Source organism: Ammospiza caudacuta, chromosome 4 (genome assembly GCF_027887145.1).
Source record: "Ammospiza caudacuta isolate bAmmCau1 chromosome 4, bAmmCau1.pri, whole genome shotgun sequence".
In the NCBI taxonomy this organism is placed as follows: Eukaryota; Metazoa; Chordata; class Aves; order Passeriformes; family Passerellidae; genus Ammospiza; species Ammospiza caudacuta.
Genome location: NC_080596.1, coordinates 6,745,119 through 6,765,831, shown reverse-complemented (window position 1 = coordinate 6,765,831; position 20,713 = coordinate 6,745,119). Strand labels below are relative to the sequence as shown.

The window sequence follows — 20,713 nt, the reverse complement described above, 5'->3', positions numbered from 1 at the left end:
ACCTGGGCATTACAACAGTTAAAAGCTGAAAGTTACTGATGTTATCCTTCTATCATTTACTGTCATCAAGGACCAGCCAAGCCATTTTATAATCAATGAACATGAATATATATTAATTATGTATTCCTATTCATGAAAAATTATTAACATAAAATGGGAGTTCTTGCTGCTTCCTTAAACGAAAAATAATATGACAAAACTTTCAATTGTTCTAGTCTGAAGCTATCCAGAAATAAAAGCATCCCAGAGAAAGAGAATTCATAAATTTAGGAAATAGTAGTAAAAGAGAAACATACTTTGCAGTACTAAAGACTTTTCTTAGAACTTTTCCTGAGTGTAGGTGCTAAATTAATGTTCTATGTCGGAAACAGCTCAACTGCCTGAATGCAATGTGCTAATAAGAGCAGACTTCCCCATGCCCCAGGTTGAAATAATCAGGTAAGAATTTTGCAATTACTTTATTACCCATTAGGGGAAAATCTAACTAATAAAAGCTATTAAAATCTCAGAAATTGCTCTTTAAAAGCCAACAGGTCAGTAGAGATCTGAAGGTGGAAGTGCTGATGCTCTAAGAGGAGCCTGGAACTTGACCTTAGCTAATGGATGGTTTACAGGGATGAACTAGTCTGGGTCGGGAAAGCTGATGATCTCCTGACTGCCCTAAGCCTGAGACTGCGAAACTTCTAATCAGGTAAGAAGCAGTAAAGGAAACAGAACCACAGCCTTGGCTTGAGGAGGGAAGATGATGGCTTATTTAGGGATCCGTTTGGCAGGATCTCACAGGAGGCTGCCCTGGGAAGCAAAGGGATCCAGGAATGCTAGTTGAGCTTCATTGACATCCCCATCAAATAACAAGTCCATTCTGCCATGTGTGTAGTCAGGCAAGTGGGGCAGGCAGCCAGCAGGCAGGCACAGGCTCTCCTGCTGGAGTTCAGAGTAGGCAAGCACAGAGATGGTGGAGAGTACTTGCACCATGGACCAAAACAGAGACATTACTCTACACTGACTAAAACATGGAAGCATTTACTAAAGACAAAGCTCAGCAAGAGTTAAAGCTCATATGGGACTCAAAGGTGCTTCTGGAAGTACATGGGCAGAAAGAAAAATGGGATCCTGCTCCTCAGGGGCCAGCTGACTTAGTGACACAGGACATGGAAAAAGTTGAGATGCTTCATGTTCTTTTTTGCCTTTTTTTTTTTTTTTTAATGGACGAGGTCTAGCCTCAGACACTGAAGCACTGAAGAAAAAGACAGAACAGGGAGCACTTCAGTTGCTTGGACACAGTTAAATCCATGGAGCCAAGCAGGGTGTTTGCCAGGAAGTGGGAGAAAGGGGTGGTGGGAACCTTTAAGGTCAACAAAGACAAACTAAGTCCTGCATCTGGGGTGAAGTTACCTCATTTCAACAGTACAGCCTGAGCTCCAGTAGTCAAAAAGCAACTTTGCAGGAAAATACCCAGGGGTGCCAGAGGAAAAGCAGCAGAGCATAAGCCAGGCATGGGCTCGCACAGCAGGGAATGCCAGCAACACTGTGGGCTGTATTGGTATGAGTGTGCTCAGCAGGTGGATGGAAGGGATTGTTCCCCTCTGTTTGGCATGTGTGACACTGCAGCTGGGAGCGAGACAGCATCTGGAGCATCATGTTCAGTTTTGGGCTCCCCAGTGCAAGAAAGATATAGACACACTGGAGCAAGTCCAGGTTTTGATGTGCAGCCAAGGCTGCCATCGGTGTTCACATCCCAGAAAAGTTTATCTCTGTTAGTCTGAGTCAAGTAACTCAGTTAAACACACAATTAACCAAGTGAAACTCAGCAGTCCATGATATACAGACCACGTAAGATGAACTCCCATTTTGTGAACATAAAAGAAAAAAAGATACAATGGAAAAGATCATGCCATTTTTCTTACCCAGAATAAGACTTGAAACAGAAAATCATTTATCATCAGCCTGTGCCTTTAGCACCAAAGGAGCAACTTAATGCCTAAATTAAATACTTTGGAAAAAAATTAGAGATACTAACCATCTTCTAAGTTACTGTTTAGAAACCATGTTCCTTAAATGAATGTTTGCATTGGTGTGTCAGCAAGTGTCAGGGAGCTGGAGGAGACAGCTGGAATGCTGTAGAAGCTTGCCTTCAGTGGGATACAGTTCCCTATCTACTTGTCACGTTAACAATGATACCTTGTGCTTAAGAGTCACTGCCTAGTTAATTTCTATATATTAAAGCTTTAAATAAAGATTTGTATTCCAAAATACAATTAAAATATTGAGGCTCATTTTACTAAAATATACTTTATTAATACAAAATACTTTCTGTCATCAATAAACATATAGATAGGATCTATACAGATATATGTATATTCTTATACATTAATGTACATATTTTTATATTTCTCAGCTCTAATTCTCCTATCACATTTGTGTTATGCTGTCACATACACAAATTTTTACAATATAACATTAAATGAAGCTCCCCAAATTTTACTATAACAGTTAAACATATCAGCTAGTTGGTTTCCCTTGTCTACAGACTTCAGCATCTTTTCCTAATTGAGAAGTTGTCAATTTGTGAGCTTCTCCTCATTCCTCTGAAAGATGTCACCCACATCTTCTCACTTCTGTCTTCTGTCAAAACCTTTTATCCAGTTATAGAAAGGCTTAAAGTCAGTGAGGATGCAGCATTCAGCTCAGGAACAGGCACCTGACAAACTCTCTTTATCCCTGCCACTAACCGTACCACACTTTTCATTTCCATCCCTCAAGTCAGCATAGGGACCTTCCTTGTTTCCTCTAGGTGGACACTGCAAAAATAAAGATCCAGATTTGCCTTTTCTCACAGGCTGCCTTGTCTCAGACTCTTCAGGTCTGTTGCACAATAAACTCTGGTGCCTGCTACAAATTTCACCCTCCCATTATACTACAGTTGGAGTTTCTTAACAGACTAAACTCAAATTCAAGACTCCAAGTGCTAAAAGGCCAGAGCATCAATGATGGACATCACCACCCCACTCTGAAGGCCTGAAGTAATTTAGTATTTTCTCAAAAAATCCAGGTGTGCCACTTTTGAATTGGCAATTCTCTTGCAATCTGCCAGGGCTGAAGTTCCTCATCTCTCCTGCTGCAGTCTGTAAGTTTACTCTGCCTCTTACATGGGCCACTGAAGCTGCTCTGGCTGGGCATCTTCTCAGCTACTTGAAAGTTTCTGCTGGCAGTAGATTCTTTCTCTTTTCTCGACTACTGCTGGAAAAAATGCCTGGCCTGCCATGAGGGAACAGCCAGAGCCAGACCTGGAGCTTATGAAAGCCCTGTATTCACCTATCTGCAATATATATTTTCTCTGTATCTTATATACTACTGTATGAAAATGGCATTCTGCTTCCATACTCCTAGAGTTTTGTCATATACCACCACAAGAGAGACAATATCTCCTTATCATCATCATTACTCCACAGCCTCCTCATATAATTTCTTCAAGAATTAGCTCCTTAGGAGTGTGGTCTAGTAACTTAAAAATAACCATTCTGCTATTTATTGGGAGAAAAAAAATGCCTGAGTCCAGCTTTATGTATGCTGGATATAAATTTTCACCAAAAAGGTATGACATACCATGGCATTTAGCAAAAGTAATTTAAATGTGGAATTAGAAAAATTATTACATTTTCTAAAGCAATGTAAATGAGTAACAGGTTTATTTAAACTGCAGATATCAATTAAACTCAAAAGAAATAATTTAACACTTATAATAGATTTGGTGAGAATCAGCTGATAACAAAAGAGCTACCAGCTACGGACAGAACTTTGTAAACTCTCTGTTCTTTGGGAAGGCAATAAACTCCTTAGTAATTACTAGAATATGTGACTTTGCCAGATGGTCTCCAGGGAGGACTCATTTCATTCCCATGGACAGCCTGAAACTTCTTTTGGCTCTTCTCAAGCTGTTCTCTCCTCATTTTATTTTCCTGAGAATAAAAAGATGTGTGAAAAAAAGCCCAAACCAAAACCAACCCACTGCCCCTCAACAACAATTATACAAACAGAAAAGTTACATTATTGTTATGCCTTTCTTGTGTAAAATGAAAAGAAAACATGCAATGGAAATCTGCCTTTTGGAGCTCAGCACATCCCTTTTGCAGGTTCAGTCACGGACTTTGCACAATGCAACCAACAAAAGAGACTGCACACTGAATGTCACAGTTAGGGCATCTGTCTCAAGGATGGGCTGGGTTTGTGCACTGTCTAAACAAAAAGCCCAACAGAAAGCCTACTGGACTAGGTATTGGTCTTGTATGTAATTAGTCTCATATTAATTACTTCTTGTCTTTAGGAGGATACCTAAATCACAATGCAAAATATGTTGTTCTCATATAATGAGAACAGTGATGCATCATTGTAACTTCCTGTACTTATTAAATCACACTTGCCATGTATTAGAACAAACTGATAATTAAGCAATTTAATTTAAAAAAAAGACCTATTTAATTCATGTTATAAGCACTGCAAGGTTCCAATTCTATTTTCTGTTGTTTCAAACAGCAATGGGGCAATTAGGATGATGAGGATTACAAGATACTTGCTACACTCTTTTTGTGTCTCATTAAGTAATGATTTTCAAGAGACTTGTCATTCAAAAATTAAGTTGCAATTATTAATAATAATTTTTTAATTTCTAATCAGTTCTATTCTTCATAAGCATTCTTCTTTGCAAAGATGACTGCCATTTCTCCCTCAAGAGAACCAGCATCTAAAGGTGCATCAGCATTAGCAGTTTAGTACACTGGCAAGCTCTCTATGGGTGCAAGTTTTCCTTGCAGGTTTGTGGTGCATATGGGTGCAGATTTCTTACTGACTTAATAGTAGTTTCTTTCTTGGTGGAACCAAGGTTGGCCATATAGACCACAGCACAATTTACAGTGCCCCCTGTGATGGGTGGATAAGAGGTCCTTGAGCAGCTGCCTTTCTCACACATGAACAGTACATTCACTCCCAAGTCCAACAACTGGCAAACACATCCCTGGTAGTAAAGATGCAATGTGGATATGCCCACTTAAAACCATCATCAGCTGTGCCACATCCAGCCCTGGTTCCTTCATTGTTTGCAGCCCATAAGCCAGCATTTTGAAGCATCCATAGAAGTTTTGTATTTTCACATGTATGAACTGCACTGCAGTGGAAGTGCTGCTCTTTGAGGACAGCTGTAAGACAACTGGTACTCTCATATAACCTATGATCCTCTTCTCTGATGGATGCCATATATCCCACCAATTCCCAAAATGCTGGCAGTGTTTGTCTGTTACTCATATGTGAGCAGGGCAATAGTGAGATAACTGTGGCTGAGGGAGTAGACTGAAAAAGGGGTGTGGAAGCATTACTGTGAGAAAGGGTGCCTGAGTGAAGTTTTCTCCTGTTTTACACATGTGTCCAAAAATTGTAGAATGCAAAGCAACACACAGAAATATCAACCCTATCAATATGATTTTAATCGGTGCCCTTCAGCTCTTTGTAAACATAAACCTGAAGATCCAATTCAGTCAGGAACATCTGGTCTGGCTAAACAAACATGCAATAATTTCATGTCGTTACTAGTAAGGCTGATTAAAAGCAAGGCAAGGTTTGCACAGAAAAGGAATGCCCTTTGCTAAAGTAAGCAATCCAAAAGTTTATCACAGTCTAATAAAAAATATTATCTCTCTGTAAAAACTATATTCTTCTGATCACATGGAGCAATTGAGACAAACTAGGCTTGCAGTGACATTCTGACTCTTCTCATCCCTCATTTTTGCCTTCTCTCTCCCTCCACAGAGATTTTGTCAGATGAACACAACTAATGGCTTTGGGTCTTTAGAAAAAAGTCAAGATATCCTAAAATTGTTCAAGGGAACTGTTTGGTACCCTAAGAGAAAAGTAGTCTTCATTATAAGTGATATTTTTCAAAAAAAGATATGTGAAGCAGTACAGATGAGCTAGGGAAGAACATGCTCTAAAGGAATACATATACGATACATGCTCGTGGATCTATAATCATAGAATTATATTGTACAAAGATATGTATACCATCAGGACAGGTAAGTGCAAACTCCTTAAAACCTTAAAAGTAACACTTATTGTAGCAGTATTGCAAGCATTAGAGAAACTGCATGCTACAAAGAAATGTGCATATTTTATGTTTATCAAGCACTCTCTACTGACTAGATGTTACACAACAGACTCAAGTATGAAAAACCACAACCAAAAATAAAGCATAAACCCACCCAGGAAAGGAACAAAAGTTGCTCTGGTTTTTTTCACTGTGCTTCAGTTTTGAGTGTTTGGGTTTGAGATCCAGTTTGCATTAATGAATCCAAGTGGCAAGGAAAGAGTCTTAAGCTAATTTAACTGTTTTTAAAAGATTAAATTCAAAGTGAAGATCTACTTGCCTCCTCCCTGTCTTCAACACACACAAAGTTTTATGTTCCTGTAACTCTTGTCGCAAACTGCAAATTCTCACAAGACATAACTGATATAAATATTCCATAGAATAATAAACAAGATGTCATTTGCACTTATTGAAGTAGAGTAACAGAAACAGTGAAAGGTTAAATCAATAAACTGTAGCTTGTCTTGCACTAGATCAAGTCAACTGTGTGGCTTGATTTCTGTGGAAGTTTCCTACTCAATATCCTAGTAAGATGAATATATTTTTCACTTATGAAATTCTAGGAAGAGCACATTCTTTAGCAGTATGACTGCCAGATAGAAATTGAATTTTAGATATTACAGAAGACTGACAACATTTGAGAGGAGTAACAATAGCAGTCTTATTTCCAACCTATTGCAATGACAGGCCATGAAAATTGCAATTTAGAAAGAATTTTCAGAGATCATATGAAATTAATGAATACATGAAATTAACAACCCACTTCAGCTATTTCTAACCCTGACAAGCAACAAATCCTGGGACTTATCCAGTATATCCTATCCTTTCTTGATGTTTTTAAACAGCTTTAGAATGCCAAAATTAGATATTGCACATGCTCAAATTCAAGGTAAAATGTCAAACTTCTTCTAAGGCTTTTAACATTACTGTGCTGGCCCTTGAGAACTATTTGAGAGCAGCCTTACTTCTCAGAAGTTCATGGTGGGTTGATTTTTATCACAAAATGGACAACATTAACTTATCTAGAGATGATACTCACTTCTATCCACAGTAAACAAGTATCAACAAGTAAACAAGTATGTCAGAAATAATGGAAACTAAAGTGATCAGTCATTATCAACTTTCTATGTGATTCTTCTCCACATTCCACTCCTCAGAATAGGTGCATAGCAATGACAAGTGTCAGACACTGGCATTATACAGTAAGTAAAAAATGATCATTTATCAAGATAGATTGGCTTGAAGAGTTCTTGGTGAGTAGCAAGAAGCAAATGATCAGAAGAAACAAAATAATCAGAAGCTCGAATTTCCAGCTTCTAAAGCATCTCATCTCAAGATTATCCTATTTATGCCAGTATTTTACAAGTGTTAATAGCCTTTTCCAGGGCATTTATTTCCAGGCTTAAAAAGTAATCTTCTCTGCTCTTATGCTATCAAACATTCACACAATGACCTCAAAAAGCAGAAGTAATTCAGCATTGCCATTAACATAAAAGCAGAATGTTTCTTCTATTTTAGAAGAACTACAATGAGATTTTTATGTCTGTTTTATCCATGCATTATGGTCAACACCTGCTTCAGGAAAGCTGAGGATGAATGTACACATTTCTTTCTGATGAATGTTAATGAAAACATTTTAGACTTTCCACTATATCACTACTATTTTATTTCCATTTAAAAAATAATTGTAGTTGAAAGAATACTTTCAAAAGGCTTCCAAATTCTACCCTCAGATCTGATGCATATCCACCTGCAAGCAGATGTCACCTGAGTTCCCCTGGTAACGCAATGACAACTTTACAGTGTTTCTCTCAGGCAGTTCACTACTGCCTGTATTTTTTTCTGCAACTGTACAAAGTGAGGCAATATTCTGGCCTAAAATTATGACAGAGCCATTTCCCAATGTGCTTTCTCAAATAAAGATGTGTAAGTTGCAAAAAGACAGCACAAATTCTGAAAGTAAAAAATGTGAAGACTGGGCACGAGACACATCAGTCAACACTTGCACACTGACACTGAAAATGGGATTGTTTTAGAGGCACCTCTGCCAACCAGTTCAGTACTTATCCCATCCTATACTTGCTTATTTCACATATCTATCTAGTTAGATCTGGTCATTCCTCCAACTACTAAAATTTTTATTAATAATCCCATTGAAGTGATCACTTCAGGAGTTCACACACAATTTGAATGGGAGAGCCTGTGCTAGGCAGCAATCTTCACTTTCAAAAAAAAAACAGATTTTTTTTACCTTCATACAGAATCCAGAACAGGAAGGAAGTCAAATATACAATGAGAAGTAACACTCTTGCTTTGGTACAACTAAGTTGATTAGGATAGTCTCACTGAGCAGAGCATAGCAGGGCAGTGGATTAGTTACTGCTCACTCCCTACCTTGGCAATCAGGAGTGTTGTTCAAGCAAGAAATCACTTAAGATCAGACATTAACCATTTGCTAAAGTGAGCTGATAATCTCTTGACAATGGGGACCAGAAAACAACCTTATCAGTGATCACAGAAATGAGAGGTATTTCAACAGGTCAAACATCTTAAAAGATATAAACCTAAGATTAAAAAAGTTTGGAAACAGAGAGAAGGGAAAAATGTGCAGGCTCTTGCTGTTTTGTGCAACTGTGTATTTCTGAGTTAGCCAAGTAAAGAATGATTGTCCTCTCTAAACCTGTCCCACACCTGTACAGCTGACTCAGTTTTCATCTATCTGCCTCTCCCTCCTAAAAAAAAAAAAAAAAGAAAAAAAATTAAGCTATTGACACTAAAGAAGAATTCCTGTAAGGACCATAATCCAGCTGGGTTGCAAGATCTTATTCTTAAAAATGGCAACAGAGACCATATGTACAAGGCATGCCAGAAATCACATGGTAGAACAGAAGAAACACTTTCTAAGTAAAAAAAAACTTGACAGGCAGTATGAAGGAAGACTGTCACAGGGTGGGGAATTAAAACAGGTTCTTCTTTAACTGACAAGTCACACATCTTTAAGAAAACAACATGTTAAGAATATTATTGATCTCACTTCTAGTTTGTCTTTCTGGAGCAAGGAAAAATAACCTGCCTTATTGTTGGTACTAGAGCACTGGATTAATTTACTGCTTTACAACAGGGATGCTGCTGTGAGAAAAATATAACTAGGAGCATCAGAGTTCCACCCTTTCTTGCAAATGGAAATCATCATGAACTCCATTACAAGTCCTTTTATCAATTGTGAGGTCTCCAAGTCTCCATTTTAAATGCTTCCTTGAATGTACATGCACTGACTGTTGCAGCTGGCAATGCTTTTTGACTTTGCAGGTTTTGTGCTCTGGCTAAATGGCCCTTAGGAGATGGTTGCTCCTGACATGAAATGGCAAAAAATTAAGCCTTAGGGAAACTGAAAATTCTGTGTAGGTAGGGAGAATGTATTTTCCAAGTATGCCAGATATCAAGTGCACTGTACTTTAGCAACATTTTGCTCACACATTCAAGGGGGACAAGCAATGTAATGTTGCCATCATCTGGCCTCTCTTATAACAGCAGAACACCCCATAAGTACTACAATACTCAAATGCTCACACTACACCAAATGTTTTGGCTTTGACAAAAGGCAAAGAAAACCCCAAACCCAACCAAACATACCAGCCATCTTTCATACTCCTCCATAGCCTTTTCACTTTTTTCTTCCTTCTTTGCCTGTTGCATTTCTCGCTTTTTTTTCTCCAGGAACTTTTCTACTTTTTTCTTTTTGATACATTCCTTCTTCTTTTCATTCCTGCGTAGTGAGAGGGAAGAGCAAGAGGTCATAATGTACAGACCAAAAGCTGCTCTGTGACCAATTAAGTAAATTGAGTCAAAATAGGTATTATACACTTTAAATAAAAGATTGAGAATATGTATTTAAAATCTTCCATGTCCATTTTTATACGTCATCAAGGTATAAATGAATCTACTACTCTATCTGTTATGGCATCACCTTTTCAGTACTTTTTTAGAATAATAAAAAAAAAAACATTCTGAACTTCTGTACGTAACCTTAAGTTGTGCATTTTTTGTGAAAACTCTTGGCTTATAAAACTAATAAAGAATATCTCCAGCAGAGACATCTCATTTCCTTCTTCCTACATCTGCATTCCTATACTGTATTCCATGAAACTTTAAAGATTTACCTTCCTTCCTCTGGCTTAGTAATGATGCATGAAAATAACTATGTAAGACACAGTACTACTACACAGTGAATTTTATCTTTTGCAGTATCTCTGTCTGGGCTTAGTTAATATCCTCTTGGGGAGGAAAGTAACTAAATTAATAAACCAAAGGGAGCTGCACAGCTGGTTTGCACTGTTAGACTTTGTCTCCATTGGGAATTAAGAGTCTGATCCCAAGCAATCCATTGTCTACCAATTACAAGCACATCAAGCATTCACAGAAGACCTATTACATTTATAAGCAAGGATTTTGGAAGCTATGATATATAAAACACAGTGGAGAAGTACCATTTTTCAACTGCCAATACACTGACTCTCCTCTTCTCTGCAACTAGGTCCTCTTCTATCTTCTTCCTCATTCTTTCAGACTGTTTTTCCTTCTTGTTTTGCTCTCTTAAATATTCCACTTTTCTTTCTTTCCATTTTTTGAATGCCTAAAGACAACCACAGATCTATAAAAAATCTTACCTCTCACCTTTCTGTCAATACTCCACTAGTCTAATCTGCATTATTATTTTTTGTAATTTCTACACATTCTAATTTTAGAATATTCGCTTGCAGAATTGCTCAGAAGTGGGTATCACTATATCTAAAAAGAATCTTATTTGTCCAGTAGGTAATAGTTAATTGCTAATGTATTTGTATGAAGTTTATTTTATGCTCAGTTAATAGACTCCAAATATAGAAACCTGTTTGTCTGCAAGTGTAAATGTTACACATTTCTTACAGAACAAAGCCTAGTACAAGCTTCCTTCAAAAACTAAGCATGTCTAGATTTTAAGATTCTAGTTCATTTTCATCTCATTCTGGATTAATCAAAATTATTTTTACCAGCTCCTGAACCACATTCAAATATACACTCAGGTACATATTTCACATCACCGCTTGTGCTGCTTCTGTTTTTTCCTTATTCTGTTCTGCTGGTTTCTTTTCCTCAAGTTCCTCACGCTTTTTTCTTTCACTTAACTTCCTTGCTTCTTTCTCTTTCTTTTTTTTCCAGGCTTCATAACATGCAATTGATTCTTCTCTTTTAAGTGCTTCTTTCTAGATTGGAAATAAAAGTATAGATTTAAATCAATTTCAGTATGAAATTTTAAGTGAAATAGTAAGCTGTAAACTTATTGCTAAATGGAGCAATAAAGAAACAGACATTGATTTGCTGACAACATTGCAAGTATTACAATTAAATTTTAAGCATATAGAGGGGTTTTTTCTATGCCCATTTTTAATTTACTTGAATGAGACTAACTGCTCCCACAAAATATGTGTAGAAGGATATGAAATGCATGCTAAATGCTTAGAAGTGAAACATATTAAATAGTTAAAAGGCAAATCAAAGAATGTGCATGATACTATTCAAGCCAGAGCCCTCTCTACGTAAGCATCTCTCGAGGCAGGGAGTGAATGCATGTTCTCATGCATAAAACAAAACTTGGCACCTTAAGAGTTAAACATCCCAAGGCCTTTGTAAACTAACTCAGAAATTAATCTGGGAAGCACATTTCCAACACACCTTCTGTAAATATGTAGGGAAGCAGTGGACAGACACTGCTTACCACAATCCTAACAAGCAGGACATGCCATTTATTATTTCACATCACCTTGTGCTATTTGGAGAAAACCAGATACCTCTCAACAGCAGAGGGATGCACTAAGGCAGGAAGAACACTTCAAAGAGTCATAGTTTGTCAACTTCTTTTTAAACAACAATGTAAACAAACCTTTTCAGTGTTGTTCCTTAGAATTTCAGCTTTTTCTTTTTCACTTCTTTTTAATTCCAGTAGAAGGAGCTTTTTCCTTTCCAACCAGTTCTGAAAGAATCATTAAAATATTTTTAAAGTCCTTTTAAGGTATAAGTAAAGAACAGCACCAATATAATGACCACCAAAATTACTCTCAGTTTTTCCAAGTTAAATAAGCATTCTATGTGGAAAACTAAGATGTCATCATATGAACATTGTGATCAAAAAAATTTAAGGTTCTAAAATCACAGCTACAAAATCTAAAAAAGCTCAAAGATCTTTTAAAAAGCATCTTCCTAGAAATGCCAACAAAAATGTCAGCTCTAATCAAAATTAAACAGAAGAATGTAATATAGGTTCTTATTATTTGGTCTATAGGAATATTATTTACATTTGTTGTCTCTCTGGAAAATACACACAATAAAAGAGAATAAAATCCTGCTGGGAGAAGTGAAACTTCAGGCAGCCATAAAAGGTTATGAGCCATCGGCAGAATCAGGCTTAATTTTCAATAATTAACTGTATATTTGGTATGCAGCTCAAAGATAATAGTGTCCTAAATGAAAACTATTCTACTCTCAAAAACTGTGGATCCAATATAAATATCGATTTGAGGGTCTAACATTTCTTTTAGGACCATAAAAAGTATTAAAACCACATACCAATATAAACGGTGCCTGTTAATGAGAGTTGTTCTCAAACAGATTAGCAAAAATTTGTTTAAAACCAGAAAATAATTGTGAAATTCTACAAGGAATTTACATATATTATTCTTCTGGAAAGAGTACAAGATTTTTTATCACTTCTCCTGAATGCTGTTTGAATAGAATGTATCAGGGAAATAACCAAAGAACTGTAAGTAGACACTTACTTATGTTAAGGATGAAGTAGAAATCAAGGAAAATATGTGCCTGAAAATAGTCTGAAACAATAAAGTATAAACCACATAACAACATTATGTCCCTTTCATTGAGCTTTTTGTTCATAATATGAGGAAAAGGCATAGCCAACAGAATAAAAGGATTACTATACTGTGAGCCAATAAAAGGAATATAGTAAAAAGTATTGATTGCAAGAAAAAATGAGGTCTTGAGCCCTGTATCAGGACCTTTATGTGCACAATTTTTTTGTTGTTCAGTTTTTCAAATCTACCTGATAAACAGCTGCCCTTAAATTATCTACTTTGTTGAATTCTGGACTTGTCTTCTGCATGCATTTATCCTCCAACATCTTCAATGATCCCAGATACTGAGATGAAACAGGGGAAGTTGATGGAACAGCTTTCCCCTTTCTCTTTAAATGCACAGAAGTTGTAGACCTAGGAAAATACCAGGACACAAACACATTAATGACCTTTCCTTTTACTGTAGCTCATACTGTATTATGAGCTGGGTATGAGTAGTATTCCTTTTATTTCAGTGCATACCAAAAGTTACTGTGATTTTTTTGTATATGCACTTGACTGGGGCCTGGGGACTGGGGAAAGGAAAAGGAGAAAAAAATTACCTCTTGTAAATTTACAAATTACTTACACTTTCATCTAAGAAACAGCTTAGAGCCTGTAAAGACTCCAGTAACACACTCACCACAGACACTGGCAAAAGATCTGGGAGTCTGATCTGACATAAACCTGAGCAAGGGTCATAACAACATGTCACAGGCACTCAGCTGTTTTACACAGATGGTCAGAGGTTGTCAGCAGCAAAGATAATGCTGATAGAAAATGAGAGGAGAGCAGCATTGTCGGGGTGCTTACAGGTATCTTAAATGGCTCAGAACAACATTTGGCATTCTCCTCTTACCTGTCAGATAAAGAAGGCTTTGGGTTCTCAACTCTCTCCTTTGTTTCACTTAGTTTCTAAGAAACACAGAGGAAAATTAAAGTTATAGAGTCTCTTTAACGACAGATCAGGATGAAACAGGTTTTTAAAAGATAACAAGGGCACTGAGAATTGGACTCGGCCCTTACGAATCTCTTCAAAGTCAAGATATTCTGTGGTCTCATGATGTTACAAAAACAGGCAAGAAAGACACCCTAATAAAGAGAGGGTATAGTACAGAGTAAGGAAGTAAGGAGAGAAAAAAACCAAAAAACAAACCAAAGAAAGTCCCCGAACCAACCAACCAACCAACCATTCAGAATGCCTGTATCACTTTGGAATGGCAGCTAGGAATGTTCATTTGTATTATGTAAAAATACAGTCAATAGTTTAGAAATAGTAAAAAGTGAAAAGTATACAGCTGGTTTATTCTATAAACACTCTTTTAAGTATTTGGATTACTTAGCTTCAATAATTACATACAGCTACATATTTTCTTTTTAGGAGAAAGTGTAGAGTGCTCGGCATCCTATCCATTATTCAGGTCACACATGGATTCCATCCTCTGCCAACACACATTGCTCACTGCTATTCAGCTACCCTCACAACAGACATCTGACATTTTCACTTTGAAAAGGGTACTTTCTTAAGGCTGAAAAACACATTTCAATACCTTTATCTGACTTCAATAATTTGTGGAAAAGGTATTCCTTACATCTTTCATTAAGCTATACAGAATTTACAAGAGCCTGGTCTCTAGAAACCAGATCTAAATTGTCAGCTTTACACACTTAAGATACCAACAGCAACATTACAAAACTCCACTGTGCTTCCAGGACATTGTTCCAAACAATGGTAAACTGCGTAAGAGCAATACCTTGACAGAGTTCTTGGATGTGTTTTTTGCCTCCCCATGCTCAGATTGATCATTCACTGACACCTCCTGCATTGCATCAGCTATTTTTTGCTCTTCTGTTATTTTCATCATTCCATCTGAACTGTCAACAGAAGGGGATTTCATACCATTGTCCTCCAGTTTCAAGTCACTGGTGTTGACAGTCTTCTGATCTTTCTCTAAAGGGAGAAAAAAGATTGAGAGGACACATTAAAAAGAACTTCATTGTTTTTGAGTATTGTTTTTTTCTGTACAAAATGTAGTCGTAGAAAAGCCATCCATCTATGAAAGTTGTTACTAGATTTTATATAGTACAATGTATTTTCTGTATGCCTCCTTCTGAGAACTATATACGAATAAGAGCAGCATTCACTTGTATTTTCATGTAAGTCTGGAGCAGCAACTGAAGCTTGAATGTTAGAGAATGTAGGAGCAAGACAAAGGGAAAACTTTCCATCTGCCTTACGTGGCTCTAGTGCAGAAACCAAAAGCAAGAGTCAATGCAGTCACAGCAAGAGCTCTTCTGACATCTGGCCAACTTCTAATGAAGTATGCCAGCTAACGCTCTGGGTAACAAATACTGCTTTCATTGTGTAGTGTTCTTCAGGGGTGTGGGACACATGAAGGAATAATTGAAAAATTCCACAGTGGGGATTTAAAGAAAATATCACCTCAATGTGCATAAATGCCTAAATGGTGAAGCCGTTATTTACAAAACACATTATTATTAAGACTGAAAAACCATTTTCATCAGATTTCAACTTCCAGTAATGCAGAGATCTAAATCTGTAAAACAATTCAGACAGAAACCAAAAAATGCCCAAGTAAAATCAAATTAAAAATAGTTTACAAATTTCTGATGGAATTCTTTAGAAGAATTGATTTTTTGGATGACAAATTAACTCCAAATTACCTGAAGAAAGGAACATCAATGGCCATAATTGAAGAAATTTAAATTTAAGTGATGAAGGTACATTCAAGGTGACAAGAATTCTGAATTTCCTGAATTTTAACCAATATTGCAGAGTGTCACTGCGCTACTTTAATTCACATGAAGAAATGGAGTATTTCAACTTCTTTTCTGCCAGTCTAAAACTACACTGGCACACCAGTCAGGAAGAAGAGGGGTCTGCACATTCAAAAGCCTTTGATGGCACTTTGGTGCCATCATGTGGAAAGGAAAAATGAAGCTGATACCTTTAATCGTGCTCTACCAATTTCAAAGTTCCAATATTCCATCAAAGGTAATGACCAGCCATAAACTTATCTCAACATCAAGCAGGACAAATTCCTGTCATATTAGGAATTCCATAAAAAATAGTCTTTTGACACATATAGTTGATTGGCAGAATTCCAAGTTCTGCATTGCACATTAAATATGAATTAGCTACTCTTACACTGAAGCATTTAAGTTTGGGGGGGTTTATGTGTTTGAGTACACATCCAAACTGCGTCAGTGGACACTATGTGAACGCAGCTTTCTGTGCCATGCACACACTGAGGGGGCATCTCGGCAGCCCCCTCACGCCTTCCATGCACATGCACCAATGGAGAGCTGGACTTTAGGGACCCTAAACAGCTGTTTTTCATCTTCTGAAAGGAAAAGGCAAACAGGAACCTCCTGCTTTTGGCCCACACTGGTTCAGTTTACCCCCTGGCATACAGATTTCATGTATCTTTAGAAGATGATCATTAACACAGAAAATAACCCAAATGAAAAAACTTTAAAATACTGTAAAATGGTTAAGCAGCAACAACATTAAAATATTTTCTTTTTACCTGGTGCTGAAGCATTTCGTTTTTTGTGCATCTGAGGCTTTGCTTTTGGTTGATTTTCCTCTTGATTTCTTTTTTCGTGTAGTTTGTTAATAGGCAAGTCATCACTTTCACTATTATCACGCAGTACCTCTTCATTATTTTTTCTGTTATCCTCATTTTGACCTTCCAAACATCCTTCTTTGCCATCTTTTCTATCATTCTGTATGGGCTCACCTTCTAAAACCATTATTTGCTGAAGTTTCTTTTCATGAAAGGATAAATTCAAGTCATCAGGAGCTTCATTTTCCAAATCTACTACTTTTTGTAAAGCATCATCATTCAAGAGAGGACTCCCAGCAAGAGATCTCTCAGTGCTTGTAGAACCTGAATTACTTTCAGCACGTTCTTCCCCAATATCTGCAAAGAGCACATTATCAACTTGTATTTGATACAAGTGGAAAAAAATGCAACACTGAACCTGTATTTTCTATAACTTAACACTATTTTTCATGTAACACCCTCCTGACTTAAGTTTCTGAGCATTTCTCTTTCTGAGCCTCTGATCTCTGCAAAGCCACCAAACTACAGACTTATTCTACTTCCTTTCCTGTCATCTATTTTCATGAACCCAATCAAAGAAAAATATTTACTCATTTATTATTTTCTGACATGCAATTTAAAGTCTTTCTGAAAAAAATGTGTCAATGCTATAGAAAGTGGAAGCAAGTCATCAACAACAAAGCTGGGCACATTTTGTATAGGAACCCATCCTCCCTTCCCTTCTCTTCACTTCTGCCCCATTTAAAGTTAACTAGAAGTAACTTTTGAGTATCTTCTACAATGCCAACATTCACGTTTACCAAACTTATTTATCTTCTTCTAGCCTGTTATTGCTAATTGATCGAATTTTGGAGCTTGAATGCTTGAACAAGATGACAAAAGAATGTCATGATAGTGGGATAATGCATTAACTGCTGGAGAGATGTTTTCCTAATTCTTATCCACAACGGGAAATCAAAGCATCCCACAAACTGTTAAAAGATGCTTCAGGTGAGAATGAAAAACAGGCTGCAGAGGAAGTCCTTTTAAAAATACATGATCATATTTAATATTCCTACTTCCCTTACATTTAGTGCCATACCAGCAGGAAGACGAGTCTTTTGGCCAATCTTGTTAGACTAAGCATAAACATTAGCAAACATCAAATGCATCCTGCTCCAAGAAAAACAGACAGATCAAACTTATTTCTGGTTTATGCAGTCTGCCAGGGAATTCTGTCCTGCAGCCCTTATTCACTGATTGTCCAGGCTGGGAAACCAGTAAGAAAAAAACACTGCCTTTTTCTCTGCCCATGTCCACTTTCATTTACAGTACTGTGCACTACTGTCTGAACCAGATGTCAAGTAAACAAGATGACTGTGGAGGAGAACTGGGGACCACAATGGTAGGGACCAGTACAGTCTGTGTGTGGCCTAGCAGGCTGGCACATCTGCTGATTTCATTGGGAATTCTGCTGGTAACTTCACAGAGGAGGACAGCGCTTTAGAAGTTGTTAAAATATGAAATCTTGGAGCACTAAATTATATCGACACATAAAGATTGTCTAGGATCTAGTAATGAGTTAAGAAAGGAAAAACACAAGGAAAAATATTTAATTTTGTTTTACCATTTAACATGCCATCTTCATCACTTTCAAAGTCGTCTGGATATTCATCTTTTTCCTTGCTTGTTGCATGATCAGAAATTGCCTCCTGTAGCCCATCCTGAAATGGCTTCACAAATAACTTTTACAAAAAAGGGAGGATTCACTTGTTCAAGTTCAGCACTAATTCTCCCCTCCCACACATATGTAAGCCAAACTGAGATAAGCCTATTTAATTGATAGTTATGCTGCAGCATAGTGCATCCATTCTATCTCCATTCCCCTAGCATATCTGAATCAAAAAAAAACCCCCGAATCTCCATGTATTTATTTATATTTCTTCATCATAAGAAACCTATCTTGAAAACCCCTTTTTCATTCTTGGGCACTTATGATGTATCATCATGTGACACTTCTCCTCTTTTGTATGTTTTGATCGGGAAGAACACAAGACGAGGATCTATGAGAACAGGTGCCGCAGGACAGGAGCCTGAAGCAGGTCGCGGGTCCAAACCAATGGAAGAACTCCACATAGTTTGGACTCTCTGCTGCAGCACATAACGGACACAATACATTCTCATGATTCTGAAGGGCACTGGTCTTAATTACAGATTGTAAACCCATAAAGAAATGCACCAGTAACTCGATATTCCGGACCTCCGGCTCCTACAGCGCGGCTGTCAGAGACGGGGCAGCGGGGCTGCTCCCTGCCCAGGCACGGGCCGCAGCTCCCGCTGTCCTCACCGCGGGAAGCCTGCTGCCCGCTTCCATTTCCAAAGCAACGCGGATTTTTGTGTGTGTGCTGCCTGTAACAGCGAATTAACGTGTTCCCAATGGCAGAAACCTGCTCGCAGGCCCCGCTCCCCAGCGTCGGCTTTCCCTTGTCCCTGTTCCTGCCCCTGTTCCTGCCCCTGCCCTGCCCCGGCCGCCGCCGCTCACCTGCAGCCCAGAGTCGGCGGTGCCTGCCCCCGCCATGGCGGACGCGTCTCGCTGCCGCTTCGCAGCGCCCGCGGCCGCCGCCGTGTCCTCCGAGAGCCCTGGCAAAGAACCTCGGGAAAAGTCCCCGGCGGAGAGCCCCGGGAAAAATCCCCGGCGGAGAGCCCCGGGAAGGAGCCCTGGGAAAGAGCCCCTGGAAGGAGCCCCGGGAAAGAGCCGCGGGCCGGGCCCGGCCGGTCCCGCTCGGTCGCCCGGCAACGGCCGCGCCGGCGATCGCCTTCATTAGTCGGGAATCGTCTCACGTCGCGGCAGCGCCACTTCCTCAGCCGGGCCAAAGCCGCGCTGCCAGGATGGATTATCGATGCCCGTGTTCTGCCGGGATTTATTATCGATGCCCGTGTTCTACCGGGATTTATTATCGATGTCCCTATCCTGCAAATAACCCCGTTCCCACAAGGAGTGCATCCATACATCCATGGCACTCGTACCAGGGCTGACACAGGTTCGTCAGCCCCACTCTTGCTGTCAGGTAATTGTACAAAACCTTCCTACTTGGGATGTGAGCGCTTTCCATATGAAACATACTCACTTTAGTGCTTTCTGGAATACAGATCTCATAGCCCCTGTGTGTTAGTTGAAATCAGATTTTAGGCATGGAGAAATTACAGTAGCATAGAAGTAAATTTCCTGGTGCTTACACCTCCTGACACTCCAATTTTTATTTCCTAGAGGTCACCTCTCCCCTGTATGGGCCACGATGAAGGCACCCGAATCCCAGGGGGCTCCCAATCCCGTGCTGTCCACTTCAGGACCATTTACAGACACAGACATTTCTGTTCTTCCTCCAGTTTAAATGCTTCTGATCTTGTCTTTCTAAAATAAGACTAGTGCTCCAGTTGTCTTAGTGATAACAAAGAACTTCTGACATGTTCTCTATACTGGTGTTATATTTATTTATATTAACGTTCCCCAAAATGCATTGCATTTTTGTAAGTTGTGCAGAAGAAAATCTCTCTGACAGAAACAGGGAGAGGGTATATGGGACAGAGCCCAGAGCCTTAGGACTTGTTTTCCTCCTGTTTATTTATGAAGAGTTAGATTTTAAAAGCAATGCAGTTATGCAAAGGCCACAATGCACCTGGGGGGAAAGAGGCCCTGAGTTCTAACAAGTAACCTTGCATTTAAACTAACAATTATTTGTCAGTGATTAATTTATATTTAGGTATCATCTGTAAGCAGCTGCTTTCTTTGTTTGCCTATATTTTTTTATGGCCAAATAATGCTTGATCTGCTGTCTAATCATGGCATTTATTGAGAGTTATGTTTGATGCATCCATTTTTTTGCTATATTTTCTTCACATGTGAAAGCCTTAAATTTGAATCTATGCTCTTCCATCTCTCTGTGAAGATGAAAGGTGAAACTCAACATACTTGTTTAAAATTTTAAAAGGAAGGAAGAAGAAATGCAGATATACTTTCTCTAATAATGTGATTGCTGTTGAGGGCTAAATTATTTATCCCTGTTACAAACCACTGAGATGCACATTTTATTAAATTCCAAAAGGTGGCAGCAAAATATTCTAAATTT

The 20,713-nt window shown here is 38.3% G+C and overlaps 1 protein-coding gene across 1 annotated transcript; it reads right to left on the bottom strand.

The window, feature by feature from the left end:
- Window positions 1-2,400: 2,400 nt before the first annotated feature.
- Window positions 2,401-19,598, bottom strand: MAP9 (microtubule associated protein 9). Its single transcript, XM_058804085.1, is given in 13 exon segments — window positions 2,401-3,959; window positions 9,767-9,899; window positions 10,621-10,766; window positions 11,215-11,376; window positions 12,054-12,143; window positions 13,227-13,392; window positions 13,877-13,932; window positions 14,772-14,968; window positions 16,569-16,964; window positions 18,214-18,331; window positions 19,129-19,215; window positions 19,291-19,368; window positions 19,371-19,598. Coding segments are annotated over 13 exon segments (1,980 nt in total). The 3' UTR covers window positions 2,401-3,836.
- Window positions 19,599-20,713: the final 1,115 nt, after the last annotated feature.